The following is a 25,840-nucleotide window of genomic DNA, read 5'->3' as shown; positions in this document are numbered from 1 at the left end:
GAACTTTCAATTGAGTGTTAAAGAACTTTCTGTTAACATTATAACATGTGAAACAACAGGTATGTAATTAAACTGTTCGAAACTTCGAGACTTCTTTGAGCTCATTCAAACGTTCGACAATTTACCTTCCTTTTTTGAATGTCCTTTAAAGTGCTTGGGTTTATAAATTGTCAGTTTACAGGCCACGACGAAATATTAACTCTTTATTAAACATTTCTGTACTCACTAACCATTTAACTTAGCCTCATACTGTCCTGTTAATTACTTGCCTGTTAATGTTAATGATAACTTTGTGGTTTTGTATTGCTTATCTTTCTATATTTACTGTATATTCGTTACTTCCTGAATATTTCTTACTGGCACTTCTTGAGAGCTAATGACGATGATTCTGTCAAATGCCTTGCATCAGTTAGCATACTTGTATTTTAGCATTAATAAAGTTTATTATGAGTCTCACTTTTCATATAACAAATACGTTGATTGACAGGTAATACAATCTTAAATATATTATAAACTGCCTGTTCCTCATCACTTGTAGCCTTTGAAAGCATAAAAGTATCAGACATTTGGATCATTTGACAAGCCTTTTTCACAACAGACATTTTGGTTATAAAAAGAAAACCACATGTTTTACTATTAGCATCTATTTTAGGCCATGACAGTGTGATTTGGAGCCAGCGTGCTCAATACCAGGACCCTAAACCTGAATATTTAGCCATCATTATGTACTGTATATTTTGTCACAGGTGGCACATTGATTATTTCTTCTGATATCACGCGACAAAACGACAAAAAGACATACTTACTTCACTAAAAACTGTCTACAGGGATATGCAAACAATATATAGGGTAACAAAAAGTTGTAGTAAAATAAAAAGGAAAAACAAAATTAATTGGTACAAAGCAACTGAACATGGAGTTACCTAAGGTGGTCTTAAGGCATTCAACATGAATATGTGCTTAAAAGAAGAAAAGAAACTTAAACTGTTTATTTGGTCCCAAAAGGAGGCCTCTAAACATTTGATAAGTTTAGAAGCGGTAAGCAGTGTAGTGAAATAATTTCTTGACAATAGGTGTGGCCTCAGTTGTAACCCTTCGACTTGTCTTTTGCAGCCATTGAATGGAAGAAGTGCTTCTATTGGAGAGTAAACCTACTTGTCCCTGCATGAAACCTGAGATTCAATTGGACCTGGTCCTGCAGTAGGAGAGCGAGGGAGGGGCAGAGGGGATGTCCCACTCAGGACAGTTGTGAAGGATCTTCTGCCGTCAGCATCAGTGACCCAACTTGTCATTACAGCTGCGGCGAGACGACATGGCATCTCCAAGACACTTCGGTCGACCGTCTGTCGATATCGCAAATGTGATGCAAAAACTGCAGGGTAAGTGTCATTCTTTTGCTCAGCTGGCTTACGGACAAAACACTCTCCTCCTGCACTGCTGCTACTACTGCTTCACAGTAATATTGTGCTGATTCAATGGCTGGCTTGTTTGTCCTTCTGAAGTTTTAAAGCATCTGCAAGGCAGGATGCACACGCACACGCACACACACACACACACACACACACACACACACACACACACACACACACACACACACACACACAAACACACACACACACACACACTCATGCCTCCACACCCACACCACACACTCATTTACTTACATGGGATCATTTAGGCATACAGATTGAAGCATATTGTCAAAATTAAACTATTTACCTGATTGCTTACTAAGAAGATACAAAGATGTACCTCATTTTTCTTGTCTCTCTCAACAGTGATGGAATGTGCAAAAATTGCAACATACAGTATAATTTTAAATACTTAAAAAGTGATAGGTTTCAGTCCTACATTGTGTAACTGGCCTGTTCTCGAGCACTTCTAGCATTTGAAAGCACAATAGAAACACACATATGGGGTAAGTTGATTTAAAATGCACATGGTCTTTTTTGTCACCAGGTTTAGCCTATGTTTCCCAATAGCACATAATCGTATTTGGAATAATAAGAAAATCAATTCTTGTGATATCTTGTGACCAAACTGCAAAAAGACATACTACATTGTTGGCCGGCCTAGATCGGTAAATAAGAACTTATTTAAGAAAACATGATTTGTCTTATTCTGTTAATATTGTGAAACTACAATTCTTGACACAGCTTTTGATCAGTTTGTCTTCACATCTTTGAATCAGATTTTCTGTAGAGATTAGTACACCAAATTTGTTGCAAAGAGGTATGCATTTTAACATCATGTGATTATTAACGCTTCAGCGTGATCTTGTCGCTAATTCCAAGAACATAATGTTTTTTGGATAAATGTTTTCAATGAAGGAGCTCATATTTTGTTTGATCCCTTCTGAGAAAGTTTTATTCAAGTCTTAGGTTAAACGTTAGCACCTTCATTTAATTCTTTGAGGCACGCCAGAGATAATTAGAAACATTTAATCATGTTTAAGTTTTGACATAGGATACTGAGTCACAACAACTGTGGTTTCCTTAGTGCACAGACTAACAGAAGGAACAAGACCAAAACCTGACACAGTTTCTGCCCTTGGTAAGAGAATAGAGCGATAGTGGGAGTCTCTTTTTGCTGGTGCCCCCCTTCATTACAGAACATCAGTCCGGTCCATGCTGGCATCCGCTCATTGTAGATGCCTTTCTGGAAGTACGGTTTCCAACAAATTTGACACATTATAGCTTGTTATTACCATTGCGATTGTTATGAAACATTTGTCTGTGGTTGTCTATTGCTGCCCAGTTCCTGCTCTAGAGAGACTTGGTTTCCTGTGCATTGCACAGCTATTTACATACACTTAATATCAGTAGATATTCTAAGCACAATGAGGGTGAAGTGTGTCATGCCAAAGAGCACCTGCCATTTGGGTGTTTTACAGATTTTGAGGCCCTTGTACTGACTCAGCCATGCCCTGGACTTATGGGCTAAATAATTTCTAAAGCATCTTTAAGTCTCTTTAAGTAATCTTGTTAGTGCTGATTAGTGTAATGATAGACACAAACTACACCTCTTCTTAGCTGCAGCTGAAAAAAAGAACAGATTTCAAAATGATTTATTTTTTGTTGAAAATAACAGAAACACAACAAGATGCAAATGCTAAATGTATCTCTCTGAGCTATCAAAATCAGAAAAATCAAGTAGCTTTTGTACTGCATGGGGGAAAATTCAACTGAATAAATGGCATAATCTGCAATGCAAAGTGCACGCCACTGTGTGTCATGACAGGAAGTGGAATTTGGTGTCAGGTCACATCTGGAAGACATTATTGTGCCAGTTGTTTAAGGTGCTCTGTAGATGGCAGGAGGCAAGGTAGTCTGGACTTTTTTGCCATTAATCAGACGCAGCTTCCTGTCATTAAAGGCATCTTGCAAAGAGCGTTACTGCAGACTCCCTTTGACTCAAGCAACGGTCCAGCTGGGTTGATCAATTATTGACACCAGCTAATCTGATGTTTTATGAATGCAACTTGCTAGTGTTGATTGTATTAGTCTACATTATTTATTATAACAGATTTGTGAAAAAAACTCAGAAACGTATTAACCACCAAAGCAAAAATACTTGTTGCTGTGCCATCATGCCATTGTAATGTTTGTCTGTTTGATTTCAACGCCATTATAAGACCACAGTGTAGCAACACCTTGTGGCCTTAAGCGCCCTCGGGGTACCAGTGATGTCTAGTAGTTGCCTGGCGGAGTGTGCGTGACAAGCAAGTTGCTCTCATTATGCCTGGGTTTCTGTGGGTTTCACTCTAGTTGAGAGAGTGTGTCAAACAGGATATGAAGAAACACAGCAGGTGTAGGGTTTGGGGTGGCATCTCATACATGTAGTGTGGTGAATCGCCTCTCTGATCACAGATTAACTGATTAACTGACAGATTAAAGCCTAATAATGTTGAATATCTCTTAATGGTTAGATTTTTACATTTTTCTCTCATTATCAAAATGTCAAAAAATAGTGATAAAATGCCCATCACATCTCTTTTGGATCCAAGGTGACGTCTACAAATGTTTTGTTTAGCCTGAGCAGTCCAAAACCCCAAAACATTGAGTTTACAGTGAGACAGAGGGAATCCTCACAAGAAATTGGAACAGGTAAATGTTTGGCTTTTTTAATGACTGAAACTAGGAATCAATCGTCAAAAAAGCTGCCTGTTAATTTTCGTCCTATTAACCAAAATGCCTCCCTACTCTGCACATGCAGCCGGTAACACAAGATTACAGCTGTGTTGTAAAAGGTCACAAGCTAAAACATTGTGTTAGTTAGAGCACACCCACTGTTAGAAATCTGTGTTCACTAAGGGGGTGGAGTAGTTACATCAGTACATCTTTGGAGTAAAAGCAAGCAAAAGAAAGACGAGCATGAATGGTGTCAGCTGTAAGAGATGCTTCTACTCTACAGTGTCAGCAACAGCTGCCAGGGACAGACAGCCATCACACCGATTTGATCTCATGAACAGAGAGCCCAATTCCTTATCAACACTAAGCCAAGCTGCCTCAGACTATTTTGAATACTAATTATTGCAGGACAGTGGTTTTTAACATCATAAGTAAACGCTGAGTGTCAAGCAACACCAAATAGGCAGCTACAGAATAATTTTTTTTGTCCTGCCTGATTGTTGTTGGCCTGTGAGAGCTAAAGTAAGGCTGCACTCAACTAAATGGAACAACAACAACAGGGTGAGTGGGCTTTTACAGTGCTCCCAGGTGACCAACACACGCCAATAAAGCCAAGCACATAAAGTACAGTATTGCCAAAACTATCATCTGTCCTAAGATCACCTTAAGTACTCCATTACTCATTTGGATTGCAGATGCTTTAGTGGTTTGATGCTCTGCGTGGTGTTTGTTTCTGGAGCTATCCACCTTTAATTGCCACTTAGCTACTAGTACTACATAAGGCCTAATTAAATCAGTTGACTAAGACATTATGACTCAATGATGGGGAGCTGTTTTACATAAGGATGTCATGCTTGTCAGAGTTAGTATATCCAGACCTGACCTACATGCAGTATGTACACCTTATTACACAAACTGTCAAAGTTCTCTGAGACTCTGGACAATAGCTCCTTAATAGCTGGATGGATTTGAGACTATGCCTCTGGAATATCAGGACAACTTCACATTATCACTTACAAGTTTTTGTTTTTGTTTCATGTGTTGTTTTTCTTCCTTTTTCCTCTAATGTTTTTTAGGGCTGGAATTTGAAGCTCATGCTAATAAGCGTTTCTGACACTTTTAACCACTTATTGTGGCCTTCCTCAGTGGATGGAATTGCTCATCTTTAAAAAAAAAAAAAAAAGGAATAAAGAAAGTTGAACCATTTTACAAGGTTTAAGAATACACCTTTAAGCTCAAGATTGTACCAGTTTTTGACTGTTTTATTTAGGCAGGGTACAGCTGCTTGTGTTTAGAGAACCTTCAACATTTGGGAATTTCACTTATGAAATAGTTTTGTGGAAAAATCGGGTAAATATTTAGAAAAAGTAAGGTAACAAAAGACATATTGTTTTAGTATCAGGAGCAAAATGCAGGTTTTGGCACTAGTAAGGACATATTTCAAATGATATCTAGCCCTAGCTGACTCTGGTGGAAACAAAAACACATGACTACCTTTGCAGCAGGATTTTCCTGGGTTGGACCTATGTGGCATGAGGTGTTTATAATAGCAAAGAAGGGTTTAAATACAATTAATTACAGGGTTAATCTTTTTTATTTTAACCTTTTGGTGTAGGACTTAGGTGCTCATAAAAATACTGTGCATTAATTGCAATGTCTCAACAAACTCATTATTTGCAGCTGTCGGCATCATTTAAATGGCACTACGTTTAACCCTGTGCTGTTTTGACGTAAAATGGAAAGAAAAAAAAACATTTTCACCCAAATAGCTTTTCTGGGACAGGTCCACCAGCAGTCTATAGAGCAGTAATAATAGAATCACAAGCTCAGGCCTATTTTTAGTATATCACAGAAGCTTTTAGTATGCTGGTGGTCTTGAAAGAAAAAAAGGGATTTTTCTGCAGGAGAAGATAAGCTATCCAGTGCCATACTTATGCACTATTGTGTGTTATATTCAAAAGGTTGGAGTAGTAGTGCAGTAGAAAAAGACTTATGGTCAAAGCTGAAGTGGTGCTGCTGGGTCTTACAGGACAAAAATGTTCATGCTTTAGAGCTTTTACATGATACGGTGTATGCACTGGGAATCCCGGGGTGGGTGTGTCTGCTTTGTCATCACAATAGCATTGACTCGGAGAGAGAGAGCGCAAGAGAGAGAGAGAGAGAGAGAGAGAGAGAGACAGAGAGAGCAGGTGGTAGATGTCATTCACCAGCCTCTGCATTAATTATTAAGATTTGTTGCACCATTGTGAGCTTTGTGCAGCAGTCGGTTAATTTTTTTGTGGTCTATTTAATCAATAGGCCTACAGGGACATCATCTGATTTTACATTTTTACATTTATTTCATTATTTCCTTGGACATTGAAATACTGTTTCAGTCTCATAAAAGATTAGACAAATCTTATAGGCAAACACAGGCCCATACATACACATACAAACGCGCATAAATCAGGATCATGACATCACCGACTCCCACATGCTGATTGGTGGAGCCATGCTTCTAACTGATCTCTCTCCAGCCATATACCGTATGATTATACAGCGAAGCAGTGCAGAGGGGGCTGTGCACATCCACACAGGCATGGCTCCTCTGGATGGGAAAATCACAGGAAGATGGCAGGATGTGATTGTAAATGACCCGATCCGTTAGAGTTTTTATCTCCATCTGTGCGTTTGTGTCTGGTTGTGTGTGTGTGTGTTTGTGTGGGAGAGTGTCAAGGAGGAGGGGACGTTTTCATCACAGCCTACAGCAGCTCTTTGCTTTCACCAGGGAAACCAGGCAGCCAGATCTGTTTTGCTTCCTGCTGGAAAGAAAAGGGAAAGGACAGGACAGTGTGCTTTGTGCCAGTTTCTCCACAGTGGATCTAATTTTCACACATGCATATATGTACCCTGGAACTCATGAAAGGCAAAAGGAGAGACTTGGAGAGTGGGGTGTAGAATGGCTCACTATAAGGATGTATCTGTCAGAAAGACTTCTTTAAATCTGGTGACCGGATTTTTTCAGTATTTACGTGGTAAGTAGGGCAACAACACCCTTCACCTCTCATCTGTGTGCACATACGCAGCTAATCTGGGATATAACTGGATGAATAACAGATGCTAATGGTATGTAGGTGGATCTATGCTACATGCACTAGTTACTAGTTACAGTGTCATGCTGCACAAACACAGCTGTATGTGTGTTGCATCTGTGTGTGTGTTTGTGTGTATCTGTATGTGTGTGCTATGCTTCAGTGGGCATCCCCTGTGCATCAGTGATGAAGCATTGGCCTGTGGGTTAACTCAATGCCTTTGCTCCCTGTATAGTGTTCGCATTGCTTCCTTAAACACGTGACCACTGTCTATATCTCTAAGGGTGGATGTTTAAAAATGGCCACTCTGTGCAGTGTGCAGCACTAGTCTACTGGCATGTGTGACAGGGTGTTAGAAATCAGTCCTTGATGCAACAACAGAACCTCAGTGGCCAAAAAATCAGTCCTTTTGTTATACATTTTGCATAATGCATTAAGCATTGTGACTGAATATATTAATAGACCACAAAAGAGACTGGGGGGTGACCAAAACAATCACACATTTTATTACTGAACACAGGGGGCTTGGGGGATGTGTTGGCAGAAATATCCTACCCACTCATTCTTTAATCCCCTTGTATGACCTCTTTTTTAAAGCACTTCACAGGAGCATTGATTATACTATCACCGGTAAACTTGTGTTATTCACTTGCACAAATGTGTTTGGTGCAGGATGCTGTAATCCTACTTGACATCACAGAACCAGTGTGAAATGATGTACTATGAGGCTGGATAAAGTAGGATTCTGGCTGGTGGAGTCCTGCAAAGGCTATAACTGACAAAAGTTATACTGTAGTAAGGGGATTTATATTTAATGTATTTTATGATTCTGTGGTAGCTATAAACTCAACCATATCCCTATCTAGAATCAATTAGCAGCCACTTCTTTGCAAGAACAATCTCTGATCATAAAGTCCTACTGACTGAGTGTATTTAGTTGTGTATGTTCTATAGTACGAATATCCCCAGCCCCATTATTCAGATGTATGGGGCTTAACAGTCAACCATCAAAAGCATGTGGCGTCTATCATGCATTGACATGCTCTGCTTCCCTTTTATTTTTAGATGAGCAGGAGGCAGTTCAAAAGAGAACTTTCACAAAATGGATCAACTCTCATTTAGCAAAGGTAAGTGTGAATTTCAATCTATGCTCGCCTCTGCTTTTGCACTACGTGGCTAATATAACTCACATGACAGGGGCTGGAAATTGAAGGATTTTATAAGCTCATCATGTTAAACAAATTGTCAAATATAGTTTAGAAGCTGTGCTATGGCTATTTTAATGAGAGATTACAATGCTTATGATGCTTTATTGCTTGTCATTATCATGTAGCTTTTCTTTGACCTTTTGTATTTGAGGCTACCGAGCCGTTACGGCTGTGGAAGGAACCGACTACACCAACAATTATGACACCTATTACCCTACACAAAATAATTGAATTCATCCACTTAACAATAAATAATGACACAGGTTATTTCTCAAGCATTTGATATTTAATCATGTTTCTAAAGACAGTTTGCTAGATCTAATGATGGCGTGGGAACACCCACTAGCCAGTGGGTGGGTATAGCCAGATTCTTCTGTTGTCCTGATAAGAGAATCATTAAAATGGTCATGTAGCATGTTGCTTTTCCTGGAAAGGTAAAACTTACATACCTGAGCTCAAAGAGTCATCTTCACAGTGCCAAACTGCAGTTCTGCTCTGAGGAAGACCACAAGGAGCATTTATACTTAAGCTCAAAACTAGTGGGTTTATGTGGACATATGGGACATATAATTGATTTATTTAGAACCTGGTGTGTGGGCTATGTGTTGTGCATTATTTTTATTTTTTTAAAGTAATTTTTTCAGGGCTTTTTCCCTTTATTAGACAGACACGAAGAAGTGTGAAAGGGGGAGAGAGAGAGGGGGAGTGACATGCAGCAGAGGGGCCGCAGGCCGGACTCGAACCCGGGCCCGCTGCGTCGAGGAGCAAGCCTCTGTACATGTGCACCTGCTCTAACAACTGAGCTATCTGGGTGCCCTGTTATGCATTATTGAGTCTGTCCGCTGTGTATGATTGTGTAGGTACGTCTGAGGGTGTTTTGTTATTTGTGAGTGTGTGTGTGTGTTTGTGGACAGAATTTGGCTCGGATAGTGACGCAGTGTACAGATGGAGAGCAAGAGGGTGAGGACAGTTCCCTGTAGGCAGTCATCTGCTTTTAAGGTTCATGCATGTAAATTACAACAATGAAACATGCTGATATGTTGTATTACATCACACTGTGACCATAAAATAACAAACTGTGTTAGAGTATCCACACTAAAGTTTTGAATTCAGAATGAGTACTGAGTTATTTTTGTGTGCGAGTGTAATTAATGAAGACACAGCAAAGTGTTCAACTAGTCAGACACCACTAACAGGGGTTTAAGTCTGAATCGCGGCAAAGAGATTTAGTTCAGAGGGGTTTTTTGTTGAGTCTGATCTTCCCACATTAGTTCAGAGCTTGGCTTCTAAAACTTTAAAAGAATCTCAGTTATGTGGTGGGCCAACGCAGAGATGCTTTGTTGGTCGATTCTTCATTATTCATGCACTGCGCTCAATTTTACCCACTGTGCATACCAATAGGACTAATGTAGCATAAGCTACATCATAAAAAATAGAGCTCTCAAAAAGTCATATTTACATTGCGGACAGCTGCCATACTAGCTTAATTAACAGGAAAGTTTACAGTAAATATGAGTTTTCTTGTCAGTGCACGTAAGGTTTTTTGCAATAGTTATTTGTCTGAATAAATGATGAATATTGGTGTTAATGAAATCTCCTGTTAATGGGTAAAAGTTTGGATTATCTAAGTTTGAACTTCCTTTAGTTGTCACACTTTCCCTTCAGCCTTTGTTTCCATTTGCTCTGATGTTGTATTAGGAAGTATGTTTCCAGTGATTTTCACAGTTTTTCCACTGTGAGGTCTCATGTGACTCTGTTGCTCAGTAAATAATTTTCCAGGGTGGGAATGATTACCAAATTACAGAAGCTATTTTTGCATGATTGTGCATTTTAGCAGTTTAATTGAAGAAAAAATGTTTTAATCTGATTGGTAGGAATAGAGTAGTTAAAGATTATTATAGTTATATTTTATTTTATTTAATATTTAATTTTAGTATATTTAATTGACTCTTTAACACATTACTGCATAACTGTGTGTTCAGTCATACAATACTAATGGAACTTTAACTACAGTGTAATAGGACAGTGCAGGTTTTAGAACCAGTATTGGTCAGATATATTGCAAACAACTGATTATATTTGAATAGAAATGTGGCTCAAACCCTGACACATCTTCTACAGTTCTTTGGTGAGTGCAACTGTACAGAAAAACAGGACAGACGCTTGCCTCTTCACACTGCTATGCCCCAAATAGGCAGCCAACTGCATCCTGTCATGGAATATGTTGAGTTGTGAAATGGCCTGTATATGTTGCCAAATACAGAATACCCATGGTGACTTATCCTTTTAATTTAAGCTTCACTCTGCTGAATAAATACACATCTGTTACTGATACAGTAATGCTTGTGTAACACAGTAGGTTATAACGCTGTTATTCAAACAGCTCTGTAAATGTGTGAATATGATATCAGGAGACAGTCCAATTAGGGTTAAATGAGAACCACCACCGCCTCAGGACTGGGCACCAAGCCACTACTGAGGAAAAAGCACCATCTTTTCAGCCGCAGGGAGGCTCTGTGGTTGTTGCTAACAAGCCTGTTTCTCACAAGCAGAATTTGGTTTCGCTTCATCCCTGCTAATGGATTAGAATACCAATGTCTTTTCACACTATATAATTAACAATGTAACATTACTGGTTCTATAAATGCATACGTTTTCAAGAGTGATTAATTTCTGATTGTGACCATTTTCATTTGTTGTCGTGATTATTAGTTTTTGTGTTGTTAAAACTGTGTTTTTTCCTTCCCCAGTATAAACCCCCACTGGAGGTTAACGACCTTTTTGAGGACATCAAAGATGGGGTGAAGCTTCTGGCTCTGTTGGAGGTTCTGTCTGGCCAAAGACTAGTAAGTAGATCTGATGAATTGTTTTTGCAAAGGAGGGGGAACCCATATTAATGTTAAAAACCTCATAAAGTGAAACATTCATGCCATGGGACCTTTTAATAAGTATTTATGTACCAAACAGCCCTCTCAGTTAGTGATGGGCCAAAATGCTCAAATGTCTGAGGTGGATTGAAACTTAAATTGGTCACTACAAAGATAGCAACACATGCTCATGCACACATAAACACTGGCTCAGACTCTGATAAGGATGTAGTAATCAGACCTGTCTAGAAACAAAATGCCATGTCATGTGTAAAGCTGTTACTTGGCAAATGAATAAGTTGCATGTCATAGTGAACACTGCCTAATGCTTTCAATTACTGCTTTGAGGAGTGGCCCCCTGCTGGTTAATATCAGCCAAATAATTCACATAGACAGATTTTATTGAAGCTAGTTCTAACTCGCACTAGATTATTTTTGTTCTCATAAAGCAGCTTTGGTTCACCAGTTAATGTATGTAAAATAAGCCTTGCTAATACTCCCAGTCCACTTTCAGTATCTTACTCTGAAGTGACAAACATGACTATCCAAAATGAGTGGTTAAGTAGGAAAGTAGACATAATTAAATAGTTGAAGGAAAAATTGGCACTCTCAGTTGACTGGATTTTCACTTTCTTTCCTCAGCCCCGTGAGCAAGGCCGCCAGTTGAAGAGGATCCACTGGGTCTCCAACATTGGCACAGCGCTCAAATTCCTTGAAGGCAGGAAGGTAAGCATTCAGTCATATCAGCAGTTTCCCCTTTGGCATGAACATTTAATGAAGTTAATTTTTTCTTCAACTCTACATCATATTAGAAAAAAACAGTGGCATGTCTTAAAGAAGTCCAGGGTATAATTAAGAACTCACGAGAAAAAGCTGATGATTAGATACATGTTAGTGCAGACCTTATGTACGTGCACTATGTTCAGAAAAGCAGCAGATGGAAATAGAAATTCTTGATTACATAACTCATCTCTAAATCCCTTGGCTCTATGAAGCCTGTGTTCCACTTTCATCTGTGTCCCCTGAGGATGGAGACTTACATTGTTGCAATCTCTCTCCCTTCATGAATGCCTTCAGTCTGTGTATCGAGGATCTCCGGTCAGTCGCCATTAAACGCCCTGTGTGATCAAATACTGTATGCCTTCTTTTAATTTGATGCACGATGTGTACTAAGCAGTGCTTGGATACAGCCATTCTGTTTCAATAAATTTAGTCATTAAGCTTTTTTATTGTCATGCATTTTGACTGGAACGCTGGGTACTGACGTGTAGTTTGGAGCTGCTCAAATGTACAGAATTGGCAAATTGTGGCAGTAACCAATGCAAGGTTTGCAGTGCTGTGGTACCTCTGCTTTTCCTTTAATGCCTAGTTGAACACAGCTGTCTTCTTCTTTCTGTTCCTTCTGGTTCACTTCTCACTGTGGCTGTTCCTACCTTCCTGGATTGGCTATATTACAGTACTTACCTACATCAAAGACCTGCCTTTGATGCCTTTGAGCAACAACAACAAAAGCTTGCAACATTTATTTGGACAGTATGAACCTTCTCGGGGCTTCTGGGGGTGAAAATCCCAAAAAAGAAATCTCACTTCCAGCCTGTCTGCATTTGACTTGTTTTCCGGACTTATACTCTGTTTGTTTTTTCAGATCAAACTCGTTAACATTCATGCCACTGACATCGCAGATGGACGACCATCTATTGTTCTTGGGTTGATATGGACTGTTATCCTATACTTTCAGGTAACGCTTCATCTGATTGCTAAATTCTGAGAGTTTGATAACTGTGCTTACTCCAAGTTAAGTTGATGTCCTAAAAATAAACCCTGCACATCCCAAACTCCTGGACCAAACATTTTTATCCAATGCTGAACTTTGTCTTGTCAAACCATTTCATAGCGTAATGTATAGGTAATACAGCCATCACTGGATAGACTGCCACAAAATGATGATGTTGAATGCCAAGAACTACTGCCATTTTGTTTTTGTGTTGCCATGGTCACAATGCATCCTCTTCTTTTGCCATTGGTCTTGTTCTTCATTTAGATTGAGGAGTTAACCAGCAACCTGCCAGCCCTCCAGGCCCTGTCCAACAGCAACTCTTCAGTAGAGAGTTTAGCCAGCTCTGAAGCAGGAAGTCCTCCCATGAAGCGGAAGGTGGTTAACAAATTTCAGGGCAATGCCAAAAAGGCCATGCTCAGATGGGTGCAGTGTACAGCTGCCAAGTAAGTCACTTTCAAATTACCTTTTTTTGCCATGTGTTACAATATGTCAATAAGTATTATACATGTTCTATTTACTATATAGATATACAATAAAAATAAGGTATAGATAGAGTGTCTATGTTCTTTCACAGGAAATTTGCAAAACAACAATGCTTAAGTATGTGTTTTTCAGGTATCATGGAATTGAGGTGAAGGACTTTGGTCCCAGCTGGCGCGATGGTGTTGCGTTCCAGTCGGTGGTGCACGCCATCAGGCCAGACCTGGTGGACATGGATGTGGTGCGGAGCAGGAGTAACAGGGAGAATTTGGAGGAAGCCTTTGCACTTGCAGAAAATGAGCTGGGTATTCCCCGCCTGCTGGATCCAGAAGGTGCCCTTGACCTTTCCAACCGCTTGCTTTAAATATTCCAATGTAGTAGACTATTCAGACAAGGTAGTCAATGCTAATATGTTTGTTGAATAGGTAAGTCTTTTGACATAAAAGCAGCAAATATGCAGTATTCAATTATTGAAATCATGTTACTCTGTCAATCAGTTCTGCATGAGTGTTTTGCCAACATGTTTGCTGAAAACACCAGTGAAACCCTCCACAGGATTAAAATGCTGTGTGTACTTGTGGCTCTGAGATTTAGTCGGTGGAAGTGAAGCATTCTGCAGTGGCTCTGCAATCCTGTCCTCACTAGTAGAGACATGATGCTTTATTGCACAAAGAGCTGCTCTGAAACGTCTCTGCTTTTACGGGAGCTTAGCCCTGATTTCTAGAAACATTAGGTCAGGGATGAAGATGAAAGTAGTGTTAATAAGCTGTCAGGCCTGCAGAGATATACCCTCTTCTTGAGGATGCAATTGAATTGTTTCACATGTCAGATTGACTTAATACCAAATGTAATGGCATACCTGTCCTTTTTTGTAGAGGTATGAGTTCATGTTTAAAGTGAAATACTGACATGATTTTTGAAATCCTGAAAAATTTCTATTTTGCATCAGTGTAAAGTTTCATCCAGCGCATTGTGTTGCTCTGTAGATGTGGATGTAGACAAACCAGATGAGAAATCCATCATGACGTATGTGGCTCAGTTCCTCAAGCACTACCCAAACCCACACCACTCTGTGACTGATGGACAGCAGGACGAGGTACTTTAAATGTTTAAAATGTTTGGCATACTGTACAGTACATGCAAGGCAGTGCTACATCAGGGATTCTAGGGGAAAATATTGTTTCTAACAAAATAGTCTAGAATAGTTTTAATATGTGTTATTGTTTCAAAAATGAAATTGTATATATTGCTTCCATCCACATTACCCAAAAATGAGTACATCAAATGACCACATGCAGAGATCAACAGTAAATGCTTTATGAAAAATGCTTTATCTGCTGCTGTGCTTTTTGTAAGCCTTTTTCATACTTGTCATTGTATCACATTAAGGTCTCTAAATGAAAAAAAAATGAACACAGACTTAATATATTCTTAAAAATTTAGTTTTCCATCGCCATCTACTTATTTTTTTATTTTTTACACATTAAGCTGCGTCTTGGCTCAATTCCAACTTTTGCACTGTCAGTGCCAGTACTTCAGGTGAGAGTTCAGGTCATAGTGCTGCATGCTCTCTGTTTGGAGTGTATTCCCACCTCGCCCTAATCTAATTTTTCCATCCTCCGCTTCTTTTTCCCCCCTTGCTGTTTTAATGCGTTGTTTGGTGTGTTTCCATCTCTTTCTGTGCCTTGCTGCTTTCCTGGATAGTTTGGTCCTCAAGATATAGAGCAAATGCTTGAGGTATGTTTAACTAAATTAACAGACTAAATCAGAGGTTTGAAGAAAATGCTACTGTTCATACCCCTTTCCTTCTACCATGACTTATAAAACTAATCTGTGCTAAAACGTAGAGGGTAGAGAAATAGAGAGGATTTTCTGGAATGTCTGTTTGGAGTGAGTTTCTCTATGTATTGGCCTGTTCATCTAAACAAAATAATTATAAAGGATTCAAATCAGTCTGTTTCTGTGATTTTAAGCTGCATGTTTCCTGATTGTGAACAGAGAGAGGAGCGAAAGATGCTGAGAGAGCTGAAGGTGTTTTTAGATCAGCTGGAGAGAGATGTGCTGCGGGCCCAGGGAGCAGAGGGAAATCTCACTGACAAATATCAGGTTAATCAAGGCTGGAAAGACAAAGTGCATTATTACATAGCATTCTGCTTTGACAAAGACAATTTTCAACTCCGACCATGTCTTTCTCATTTTATCCTTTTGTTTTTCAGGCATTTAAGAGCTTCCGTGTACAGTATGAAATGAAGAAAAAGCAGACAGATCCACTGCTGCAGCCAGTCCAGAGAGATGGCAAGCTTTCTGTAGACCAAGCTCTGGTCAAACAGGCGTGGGATCGTGTCTCTGCCAGGGTAATTGTACTGTATTGTACTTTTCCACAGCATGAATAATTTATAACCAAGCCACAAAGAAAGCTGAATTAATTATGACAATTAATCACACCTTGATTGTCCATTAGTTATTTGTCATTACGCTGTTTTTTGCTTGAAAATCACATTGCTATAGTGAAAATATCATACGGGGGAAACACAATTTAGGGAGCTGTTCTTCCCTGGCTGCCAGTGAAAGTTCAAAGTGTAACAGAAGCATTTTAATAAGAGTTTGTCCTGAGGAGAGGAGACGGAAACAGAGGAGGTTTTGTTAACTTGGCAGCCTGCTCCTCTGGACACCAACAGCTCGTCCAGACTGGCATAAAACTCCTTTGTAGCCTGATTGCTTGTGAACATGTAGATATGTTTTGATCAGCATAGCCTCCTCTATGGTAAAGTGGGTGTTTTAATGTATTTCAATTTCAGTTGTTGGACTGGCACATCCATCTGGACAAGTCCCTGCCTGGTCCTCTGGGAGTGATTGGAGCCTGGCTTCACAGGGCAGAGATGGCTCTGAGAGAAGACATTCCCATTCAACATGATCATGAAGAGACAGCCAATGTTCTGCACAGAAAACTAGAGCAGCATAAGGTAACAGAGCGCACCTTTAGTTTCAAAGTGTTTGTATACCTACCAAACTATTGCCATTGTAGGTATCCAAATCATTTAATACAGGTAGCATACACAGGAAGGTCAATGTGGCCATGATTATATGTGATTACATTTCGCAGGAGGTGTTAAAAAACCTGGAATCGCACAGACAAACCTTCCAGCAGATCCATAGGGACAGATCAGTAAATGGGGTACCTGTTCCATCTGAGCAGCTACAAGATATGGCTGAACGGTAAGACCTTTGTCTTGTAAGTACATTTTATGTACATTTTCTCCTACATTTTTTTTTTAAATTGAACATCAACTTGATGTTTACCGGTTCTGTTTTCTGGTCTTTCTGCTCTGTGCCTCTTGTAAAAATCAAAGAAAAAAAAAAAATGATTATTGAACATCTGTTTAATTTGTAGGTTCAATTTTGTGTCCACATCATCACACGCTCACTTGATTAAACTGGAATTCTGTGAAATGAAGTATCGGCTGATGTCCTTTCTTATGTTGGCTGAGTCAAAGCTTAAGTCCTGGATCATTAAATATGGCAGACGGGACTCTGTTGAACTCCTGCTGCAAACCTACCTTGTAAGTGGCAATTATGGTTTTTATAGTATTTACAGTATTTGAATGGCAATGTGTCTATGAGACTATTTAATCTGTTTTTCCATGTTTGTCTTTCTATTGTAGACTTTTGTAGAAGGCCACCGGTTCTTTGAGCAGTATGAGATCATCTTCACAGGCCTCAGGCAGGCTGCAGAGGTTTATGTAAAGTCTGACAGCTCAAGTAAGACTTCTGCTTTTATTACCAATTTCTTTGTTAAGGTATATATATTTATATATATATATATATATATATATATATATATATATATATATATATATGTATAATATATGTATAATAATATATATATATATAATATATGTCTACATATATACATTTTCTTATGGCTCATGGTAAACAGCCTTTTTATTGATTTAATGTTACAGGGTCTAAAACCTGTAACAAAGGTAAGTCTAAATACAGCCTGATAATCTTTAAAACCTTAACTTTGCCTGTTTCCTGAGCCGCACCTTTCTGGAAATTTGGGGTTGCACTTTTCTTATCTAACATATGTTTAATCCCATAGAACAGAGAAATCATAACATTGCATCGTGCATGAAAATCTTACAATAATTGCATTAATTGGAATGCAATTTTAGCATGATCTCTCTGACCTAAAAGCCTGTAGTGTCAACCAAAATAATCAACATAATGTCATAATGTCAATAATGTTTTTATACCTGTACAGTTGATACCCATATTTTATTTTAACTAAACTGAACTAGTTCCATATTTTACTTCCAGTTGATGAAGCAGAAGGGGTAAGTAAATTCCTTAGTGATGCCACAGCTCAGTGGAGGAACCTGGCTTTGGAGGTGCGGAGTGTTCGCAGCATGCTGGAGGAGGTGATCTCGAACTGGGAGAAGTACAGTAGCACAGTGGCATCTCTGCAGGCCTGGCTAGAGGACGGTGAGCAGATGCTCAATCAGTCAGAGAATGCTAAACGGGTAAGTACAATCACAGATACTAGTCATGATAAACAGTACAATTTATATTATAAAGCTAAATGTTTTTTCCTGCCAAACTGTATGAGGAATGTTTTTTAAATGGTCACAAAGCTTTTGAGTCTCTGCAGCTATGGTCTTTCTTTCCTTTTTTCTTTTAGGATTTTTTCAGAAACCTCTCTCATTGGATGCAGCAACACATGGACATGAATGATGCAGGAAACTTTCTCATTGAGACCTGCGATGACACAGTCTCACGGGATCTGAAGCAGCAGCTTCTTCTTCTGAATGGGAGATGGAGGGAGCTGTTTGTCAAAGTCAAACATGTAAATTCCCTTTGTACAACTGTACCGTGAATTAATAACCTAATGATCCCGTCTGTTGCATCAGCTTAAGTTTTCAAAAAGATAACTTACTGCCTTCCTCTGTTTTTTTGGCAGTATGCAAGAGCAGATGAAGTAGATAAATTGAGACAAGACTACCATGATGGGATTAATACCTTGAAAATATTCATGGATGCAACCAATGAAAAAATGACTGCTCCTGTCCAAGTGTCTTTCCTGAACGTCAGAGCCTTTGTTCAAGATGTTGAGGTAAGCAGATGATTTGCTCATCCTTTCACTTGTTATAGACTGATTTTCATCTGTCTGCTCTGCAATGAAAAATTCCTATACTCTTTATCCAAATTTACTGCAGGAAGTCAAGCACAAAGTGCCAGCCATGGAAGCCGCCTGTAAGGCAGCGAGCCGTACCGCTCAGCTGTTGACCAAAGACACTCCACAGGAGGAAGTTTCACAGATGATGGCTGTGATGGCCTCTGTCAAAGAGCAGCTGAGCAAGGTGTGTGCATGTCATTAAATAGTATTTACTTGTTTAGCTTTTCTATTTTCAATTTTTACAAATGCATGTTTCTGTATTTGTGTGGTTTTTTTATAGTTAAACTGGTGCTTTCCAAGGTGCCCAGTTTGTTTTGAGAGTGCTTATAACTTTTTATTTTTTTTTTGCCAGTGTTTATTATTACCTCCTGATGTATTTAGGAATCCAAAACTATTACAAACATATTGGACTACTTTTGGTTTTCTTTTACATAAAAGTAAGCAAAAACATGACCAAACCTTATTCTAACCTTAAACAAAATAATCTACCTGAATATTAACCAAAATAATTTACCCTTTGTTATCCAAAAATTAACCAAAGCATGGATATATGAGGATTGCAGGTAATCTTTGGAACTGGACAAAGATTAAAATGTGCTTTATTATAGAAAAATATAGGGCTGCCAATTTGCAATTATTATGCAAATGATTGTTTTAAGGATATGTAAAACATTGTTAATTGCTGCCATTGTGTTAAAACAAATATATTTTTTTTTGCTGTAATAGATCAAAACAGCATATCAGCCACCTGTAGTTTGCTTTGTTTAACATTTTTTCCTCCAATCAGGTAAGGGAAATATGTTTGCCTCTGCTGAGGGAGTCACAGTCTCTATTACCGCCACTTGAAGAAATGGAGAAGAACATCACAGGCTTCTACCAGGCTCTGGAGAAGGCCAGTCATATCACCAGCACCGGTGACTCTGAGGGACCAGTAGACTTTAAACAGAAATGTCAGGTAACTAATACAGGAGTTCCAATATGGTACCATATCAATTGTATTGAATAATGTTTAAATACATAGATAAATAAATGACATAACATACCTATAACTTGCATTTTTTATGTGTCATCATGTTAGACTGAAAAGCACAGCCTCAAGATATTAATAAATCAATAACACTCTGCTTGTCATTGAATACTACAGGAGCTGGCGACCTTCACACATAGCTGTAAGAAGTGTTTAACAGTGATAGAGAGAAACCACCAGACCATCCAGAAAATAATGAACAGCAGTAAAACTCTCCAGTACATGGACATGAGCCTTTTGCAAAAAAGAGTAGCAGACCTACAGTCCTCCTCACAGGTAGAGCAGTAAACATCCAAGGCCTATTTAATTTCTATTCAGCTCTTAGAAGTCTTTTAATATTTAAAGAAATAACTTGTTTGTGCGTTAAGGGCATGATTAAGGAATCTACAGAGTGGCGGAAGAATGTGGAGGCCAACAGCTGCCTCATGAAGAGGTTCGATGAATCACGGATAGAGCTGGAGAAGGTTCTTAAAACGGCACAGAACTGTCTGACAGAAAGAGGCAACCCAGAGGAGCTGCTCAAGAAACACACGGTAAGAAAATTGTGCCTTGTGTAAGATTCAGGAAAGTACAGTTTAACATCATACAATGCCATACATAGCTGTACATACACTGTATCTTAAGTCTATTTAACCACCACAGTCAGTCCTATCACAGCATGGAACATTGCAACAGAGTAATCTATACCGTATAATTAAAACAAAGATTAAGAAGGATGCATGTAATTAAGACATGACTTGACAAAGTATGACACATGGAGTTCTTGATTTTTTTTTTTGCAGGAGTTCTTTGGTCAGCTGGACCAGCGGCTCTTGAATACGTTCCTCAAGGCTTGTGATGAGCTGACAGATATTTTGCCAGAGCAGGAGCAGCAGTCGCTACAGGAAACAGTCAGGAAGCTACACAAACACTGGAAGGTTAGTGCTTGAATAGTGTCAAATTCCAAGTGCAAGGATGCATCTCCAAGTAGATTGCAAAGACATATTTTTAAGTCCATTTTCTTTTTGCAGCTCCACAATTGTGACGTAAGGTGTAAACTAATATTAATAATTAGGAATAATACATAATTCCAATCTCAATGTTTTTCCCTTTTTACTAATGCAAATAAACCCAAATTTGTGGCACTTTTCAACATTGGCCCAAACGTTGGAAACGTTGGCAATTTTAGTGCTTCAAGTTAGAGTTTGCAAACTTGTCAGTTAGTGACAGAAGAAAAACAATTACTGGTTCAAAGAAACAGGTTTAAAATCCTATATCGCTGTAGCCAATGCTAGGCACCTGTAACTCAGTCAAGAAAAGGGTTAACGGAAACATAGTTTTGGCCAATCAGAGGTGGTTGTGCCAGACTCCCGTCTTTGGCTGAGTCTTTATCTAATCTATCAGAGGAAGCGCAGGAGACGGTTGTGAAGTGTAAGGTTGGTAGTCCCCAGAAAAGAAGTTGGTTATTTCATGGCGCAGATTAGAACCCAAATTAAACGTAAGTAGCTAAATTTGCTGAATGTTAAAAGATTGTGTCTTATATTTTATTACTGTGACTTATAAAGTGTCAAGTTTAGTTCCATCATAGTGTTAATAGTGTCAAAAACGTTATCTGACATTGTTGTTCAGTAGCTGGCTCAAAGATTATCGGCTAGTGAAATTAATGATTTAGCAAGGGGGGTTAACACTTCTGCAAGGCTCCGTATCCGTGTCACATTCTGATTAAGGGCTGAGCCCCCCTAAAGGTCGGTTTCTAGAATCTCCCCTGGTAAGAAACAAGCTGCACAAATTGCTTTGGATTTGGCCTTGTAATTGCCAAATGTTCTCATTTCACAGGACATTCAGACAGAGGCCCCATTTCACCTGCTGCATCTTAAAGTGGAGGTTGAGAGGAGCAAGCTGATGGTGTTGCTGCAGGAGTGTCAGGCGGAGGTGACCAGGGAAAACCGCCACCTGGCTAGCATGGGGAGCGAGAGGCTCATCAAGGAGCACAGGGTGAGCACAGAGTGGCTGGCCAGCTGGCTGAGTTTTATGTATTGATTAACTCAATGTGAAACAATTCAATGCAAATTCACTGCTGTGTAGCAGCGTGGGAAGATTTTAATAAACCTGATCCATAAGAACTGTGTCCCGTCCTGTGTCATTGTCAAGCAAATATTTTTGCTGATTGAGGCCGCGGCACTTGGTTGTCTTACATTCACATACATTTTTTCAGTTTTTATTTAAATTTTTTAACAAAATATGAAACATACAACATTAACAAATCCCCCCCTTTCCGTCACCACCACCCACTTAGACAAAAAAAAACATGATTAGTAATCATGGTGTTCACTTTTAACGGAAGTAAATAATTGTGCTTTTGTTTTACTTTAGGCCTTCTTTAGGGAAAAGGGCCCCCATTCCATCTGTGAGAAAAGGCTGCAGCTGATGGAGGAACTTTGTCTAAAGCTCCCTGAGAGTGACCCTGTCCACCAGATCCTGGACACAGCAAGAAAGGACTTCTCTGAGGTCCGAGAGGAAATTGAGAACACCCATCAGAAGCTAATGCAACACCCAGATAAATGGAAAGAGTACAATGCAAGGTGAAATAATTATGCATTTTGGTGAAGTTCTTTATCAATGCTGCCAAGGGGTTGCGGTGGTTACAATGGTCATACATACAGAATAGTGGCTGAGCTGTTGAACAATATGTTCATTCACCAGGCAGTGGCCTGCATTCATTACATACCAAAAGTACCCTTTTAAATGATTTTATTAATTTCAGATGAGGAGAGAGAGGGTGAAGAGAATGTTTGCAAGGCATATGGTTTTGATAGATCTCAAAAACAAGATTTGTCTGGCGTTACTGAAAAGGCAAAGATTCTTCATTCTGCTCCATGTTGTCTTTATTGTCAACACACACTGTGTGTCACACACCTAAAGAAAACACACAAAGGAGTCTGAACCCCACCGTTTACAGTTCTTGTGGCCACCACATAGACCTCATGTTTAATAACATCTTGAGGATGTACACATTAGCAACAGCAAACTCCTTAATCTTCTAATGCAGGTGCCACTGACCTAAACAGAGAAATTATCTCTTCAATCTGTTATTTCTAAGAACTTAAATCATTTTTTATGTAAGTGTTATCTAATGCACACCTGGAATTCAGATGCATAGTAAAATGATCAAGGTTACTTGACATACAGCATTGTGGCATTTCTGCTAATTTAGACATTTACTTTATTTTTTCAATTTTTTTTTTAATTAATTATGATGTGTGAAGTATCTCAGGTATTTAAGACATGGAGCTGTAGCTTAAAGATGATTCACTTTGTAAATTTGAGGCCCGATAAAGGTCCATTAATGAAACAATTAATAATTAATAATGGCAGTCTTTTCTTTTACAAGCAATTATTCCTGAAATCTTTTTGAGTTTTACGTAATATTTTTCCATCATGGTGTGTAATAGGTATGCGGAACTCTCCTGCTGGCTGATATCTAAAGAAAGCCAACTGAGGCTGCTGAGAAATCGAGCCAGTGACCCCAGAAAATATGGCCAGGTGAAGGCTACCATCATGGTGAGTTGGTTCAAACACCCCACGGCCCAACTATTCCCTGACTGTCCCCTCTTTGCCTCCTCTGGGATGTGACATATATGATGTGCTTGTCAGTGTCACTGCTGACAAGATGAGATTTGACACTTTGTGTCAGATGACTCTTATGACCACATGTGCATCATACTCTTTTGCTTTGTGCAGGAGCTGAGGAATGATGCTGAGCTACAGGAAGGGAATCTTGGCTGGCTAAAAGCTCGTATTGCCGTACTTATTGAGATCTGTGCTGACAGCGATGCCCAGAGGCAAGGAAGTGCACTGAGCAAGCTCTCAACTGATTTTAAGGGGCTTCTTGCTTCTCTCTTTGAGGTAGATGCAGCTTTTTCTTGTTTTTTTGGGGTACCCGACAGCATATCCCCTTTGGGAATCTACAGTATACTTGGACATTTTAACATTATATAAGGAACATACAGATACAGAATTAGTAAAACACTCTATATACATTAATAGGGCATTATCATACAACTTTAATTTATAGGTAAGATCTACTAATTCATCATGTTTGTTCTGATACTGTATATTTTTCTGTTTTATCTTCCAGGCTGAGAAGATGGTGCTGGCTGTGGGGGACTGTGTGCAGTTCAGGGAAGAGGTACAAACTACTTTGGATGATCTCGTCCAGGGTCAGAAAGAGGCTCAGGCCGAGGTCACCAAAATACTGGACTGTCCAACTGTAAGAGAAGCGCAGCAATTACTTCTTGTTCACCAGGTACAGTAGGACATTCGCAAAATATTTTTTTTATATAATTGGGGAAACAATTACTTTGACTTTTTTATTAACTAAAGTTGATAACTTAAAGTTAAAATAAATAAAATACATTTGATAAAGGAATCATCTTTTGGAATTTGATCTTAATGCCTTGATTACAAAAGAGGAAAAAACTCAAACCTTTTAATTTTCTTTGTTGAATAAATAATGTATTGTAAATAGGGCTGGGCAAGTTAACGCGTTACTATCGCGTTAACTCATTAATTAATTAACGCCGACAATTTTTTTATTGCGCGTTAAAGCAGTTTTTGTTATTTCATTATTATTGTAAAAGTTTGTTGCTCACAGGCTTTGTAAATACTGCAAAGTTGAATTTTCTTATCACCTGAGTACTTCCAGTCTGAAATTTCACCTTGACAGTTGATTCCAGCAAATCATTCAACGAGACACACAGTGGCGCGAGGCTTCGGCAGACTACGTTAGATGCAGCGGGGGGGGTTTGAGATAAACAAAGGCAAGAGACGCTAACAAATGCCTTAGCGACGTGGATAGCTACAGACTGCATGCCCATTAGAGGACATCGGTCTGAGAATCGCAACAATGACGGCAGGTATGAGATTCCCTCAAGACACCATCACAAGAAAAATACACAAGTTGTTTGAAAAGGAGAGGACTGCCAAAGCGACCACGCTACAACATGTACGCGCGGGACACTTTATGGAAGTTGCACAGCAGTGGAATGTGTGAAATAAAGTCACCGCAGTTAGAAAAGATAGTAGCCTACAAATAGATCCGAAATCTGATCGCTGCTGCGAGCCTTTTGCCTTCTGATCATGTCCCCTGCTTTGCGCACGGTCTCCATCGTTCGGTCACATTGTCTATGCTTTACAGCGCGTTGGACAGTGTCCCTCAGTGTCTCTGCTTAACAGCGCGTTTGACACTGTCCCTGCAAAATGCAGAAAAGTTGTGAGGCTCTAAACCCAGTCCAGCAGGTGCTGCAGAGTTAGAGCAACAACAGAAGAACGTGTACATAAGAAGGAGTGGCTTATGCAACACGTTCAAACCAGATGGAATTCAACTCTGGACATGATAAATACATTGTTTAAGTTGAGATGTACACTAAATATTTTATTTAACTGCTACTTCATAAACAAAATGCTGGTAAGTTTTTGCAGAACAAATGTTACGGCACTTTTGTTCCTATGGCAGAACATTAAAAAAAAAAAAAAGATCGCTGCCCAGCTCTAATTGTAAAGAAATAAATGTTCTTCCTTAAAATACACGGGGCATAAGTATACACGGCCCAATGTCAGGCAGATTTTTATTTTTAAAGGCCAGTTATTTCATGGACCAGGATACTATGCATCCTGATAAAGTTCCCTTGGCCTTTGGAACCAAACTAACCCCCCAGCATCACATACCCTTCACCATACATAGAGATTGGCATGGTTCTACTTCAGTTAGCCTAATAGCTGGTTTGATTTGCATTGAGAGATGATTTTATGGAAAGTAACTCATGCCTATCTCTAGTTAAAAATAAAAATCTGCCTACCTAATGGGAATTTACCATAGGGGTATTTGCACTTGTGACCCCTGTATTTTAAGGAAGAAAATGTATTTATTTACGATACATTATTCATTCACAAAGAAAACTGGTGTCTTTAAAGGTTGGATTTTTTCAATTTTTTTTCAATTAAGGCATTAAGATCAATTTCCCAAAAAAGAGTTTTTTAATTTGTCTTTTTAGTCAACTTGAGAATGGGTTCATAAACTAATGAGCAGCACTGTGTAACTTTAAATTAATTTAAATAGAATAAGA

The 25,840-nt window shown here is 39.0% G+C and overlaps 1 protein-coding gene across 13 annotated transcripts in view; it reads left to right on the top strand.

Moving 5' to 3' along the window:
- The first annotated feature begins 1,220 nt into the window (after positions 1 to 1,220).
- Positions 1,221 to 25,840, top strand: part of syne1b (spectrin repeat containing, nuclear envelope 1b) — an 81,171-nt gene continuing 56,551 nt past the window's right edge. For 4 of the 13 annotated variants that reach the window (XM_034859058.1, XM_034859060.1, XM_034859055.1 and 1 more), the window contains exons 1-30: positions 6,664 to 7,144; positions 8,267 to 8,328; positions 11,160 to 11,255; positions 11,919 to 12,002; positions 12,922 to 13,014; positions 13,318 to 13,496; positions 13,669 to 13,865; positions 14,520 to 14,629; positions 15,022 to 15,072; positions 15,238 to 15,270; positions 15,532 to 15,639; positions 15,750 to 15,887; positions 16,332 to 16,496; positions 16,637 to 16,749; positions 16,925 to 17,093; positions 17,196 to 17,292; positions 17,496 to 17,516; positions 17,854 to 18,056; positions 18,215 to 18,379; positions 18,494 to 18,646; positions 18,750 to 18,893; positions 19,497 to 19,664; positions 19,854 to 20,012; positions 20,105 to 20,269; positions 20,519 to 20,653; positions 21,552 to 21,710; positions 22,089 to 22,297; positions 23,168 to 23,276; positions 23,457 to 23,621; positions 23,854 to 24,021. In XM_034859058.1, coding sequence (XP_034714949.1) covers positions 7,069 to 7,144; positions 8,267 to 8,328; positions 11,160 to 11,255; positions 11,919 to 12,002; positions 12,922 to 13,014; positions 13,318 to 13,496; positions 13,669 to 13,865; positions 14,520 to 14,629; positions 15,022 to 15,072; positions 15,238 to 15,270; positions 15,532 to 15,639; positions 15,750 to 15,887; positions 16,332 to 16,496; positions 16,637 to 16,749; positions 16,925 to 17,093; positions 17,196 to 17,292; positions 17,496 to 17,516; positions 17,854 to 18,056; positions 18,215 to 18,379; positions 18,494 to 18,646; positions 18,750 to 18,893; positions 19,497 to 19,664; positions 19,854 to 20,012; positions 20,105 to 20,269; positions 20,519 to 20,653; positions 21,552 to 21,710; positions 22,089 to 22,297; positions 23,168 to 23,276; positions 23,457 to 23,621; positions 23,854 to 24,021 — 3,894 coding nt within the window. In that variant the 5' untranslated portion in view covers positions 6,664 to 7,068. Of the gene's footprint in view, positions 1,380 to 6,662; positions 7,145 to 8,266; positions 8,329 to 11,159; positions 11,256 to 11,918; positions 12,003 to 12,921; positions 13,015 to 13,317; positions 13,497 to 13,668; positions 13,866 to 14,519; positions 14,630 to 15,021; positions 15,073 to 15,237; positions 15,271 to 15,531; positions 15,640 to 15,749; positions 15,888 to 16,331; positions 16,497 to 16,636; positions 16,750 to 16,924; positions 17,094 to 17,195; positions 17,293 to 17,495; positions 17,517 to 17,853; positions 18,057 to 18,214; positions 18,380 to 18,493; positions 18,647 to 18,749; positions 18,894 to 19,496; positions 19,665 to 19,853; positions 20,013 to 20,104; positions 20,270 to 20,518; positions 20,654 to 21,551; positions 21,711 to 22,088; positions 22,298 to 23,167; positions 23,277 to 23,456; positions 23,622 to 23,853; positions 24,022 to 25,840 lie in introns of those variants that run through there. The other 9 variants (XM_034859061.1, XM_034859062.1, XM_034859050.1 and 6 more) reach the window with 8 other exon arrangements.

Source organism: Etheostoma cragini, chromosome 20, assembly GCF_013103735.1.
Source record: "Etheostoma cragini isolate CJK2018 chromosome 20, CSU_Ecrag_1.0, whole genome shotgun sequence".
Classification (NCBI taxonomy): Eukaryota; Metazoa; Chordata; class Actinopteri; order Perciformes; family Percidae; genus Etheostoma; species Etheostoma cragini.
Note: the sequence above shows the minus strand (reverse complement) of the source record. Positions and strands in the feature narration are given on the sequence as shown.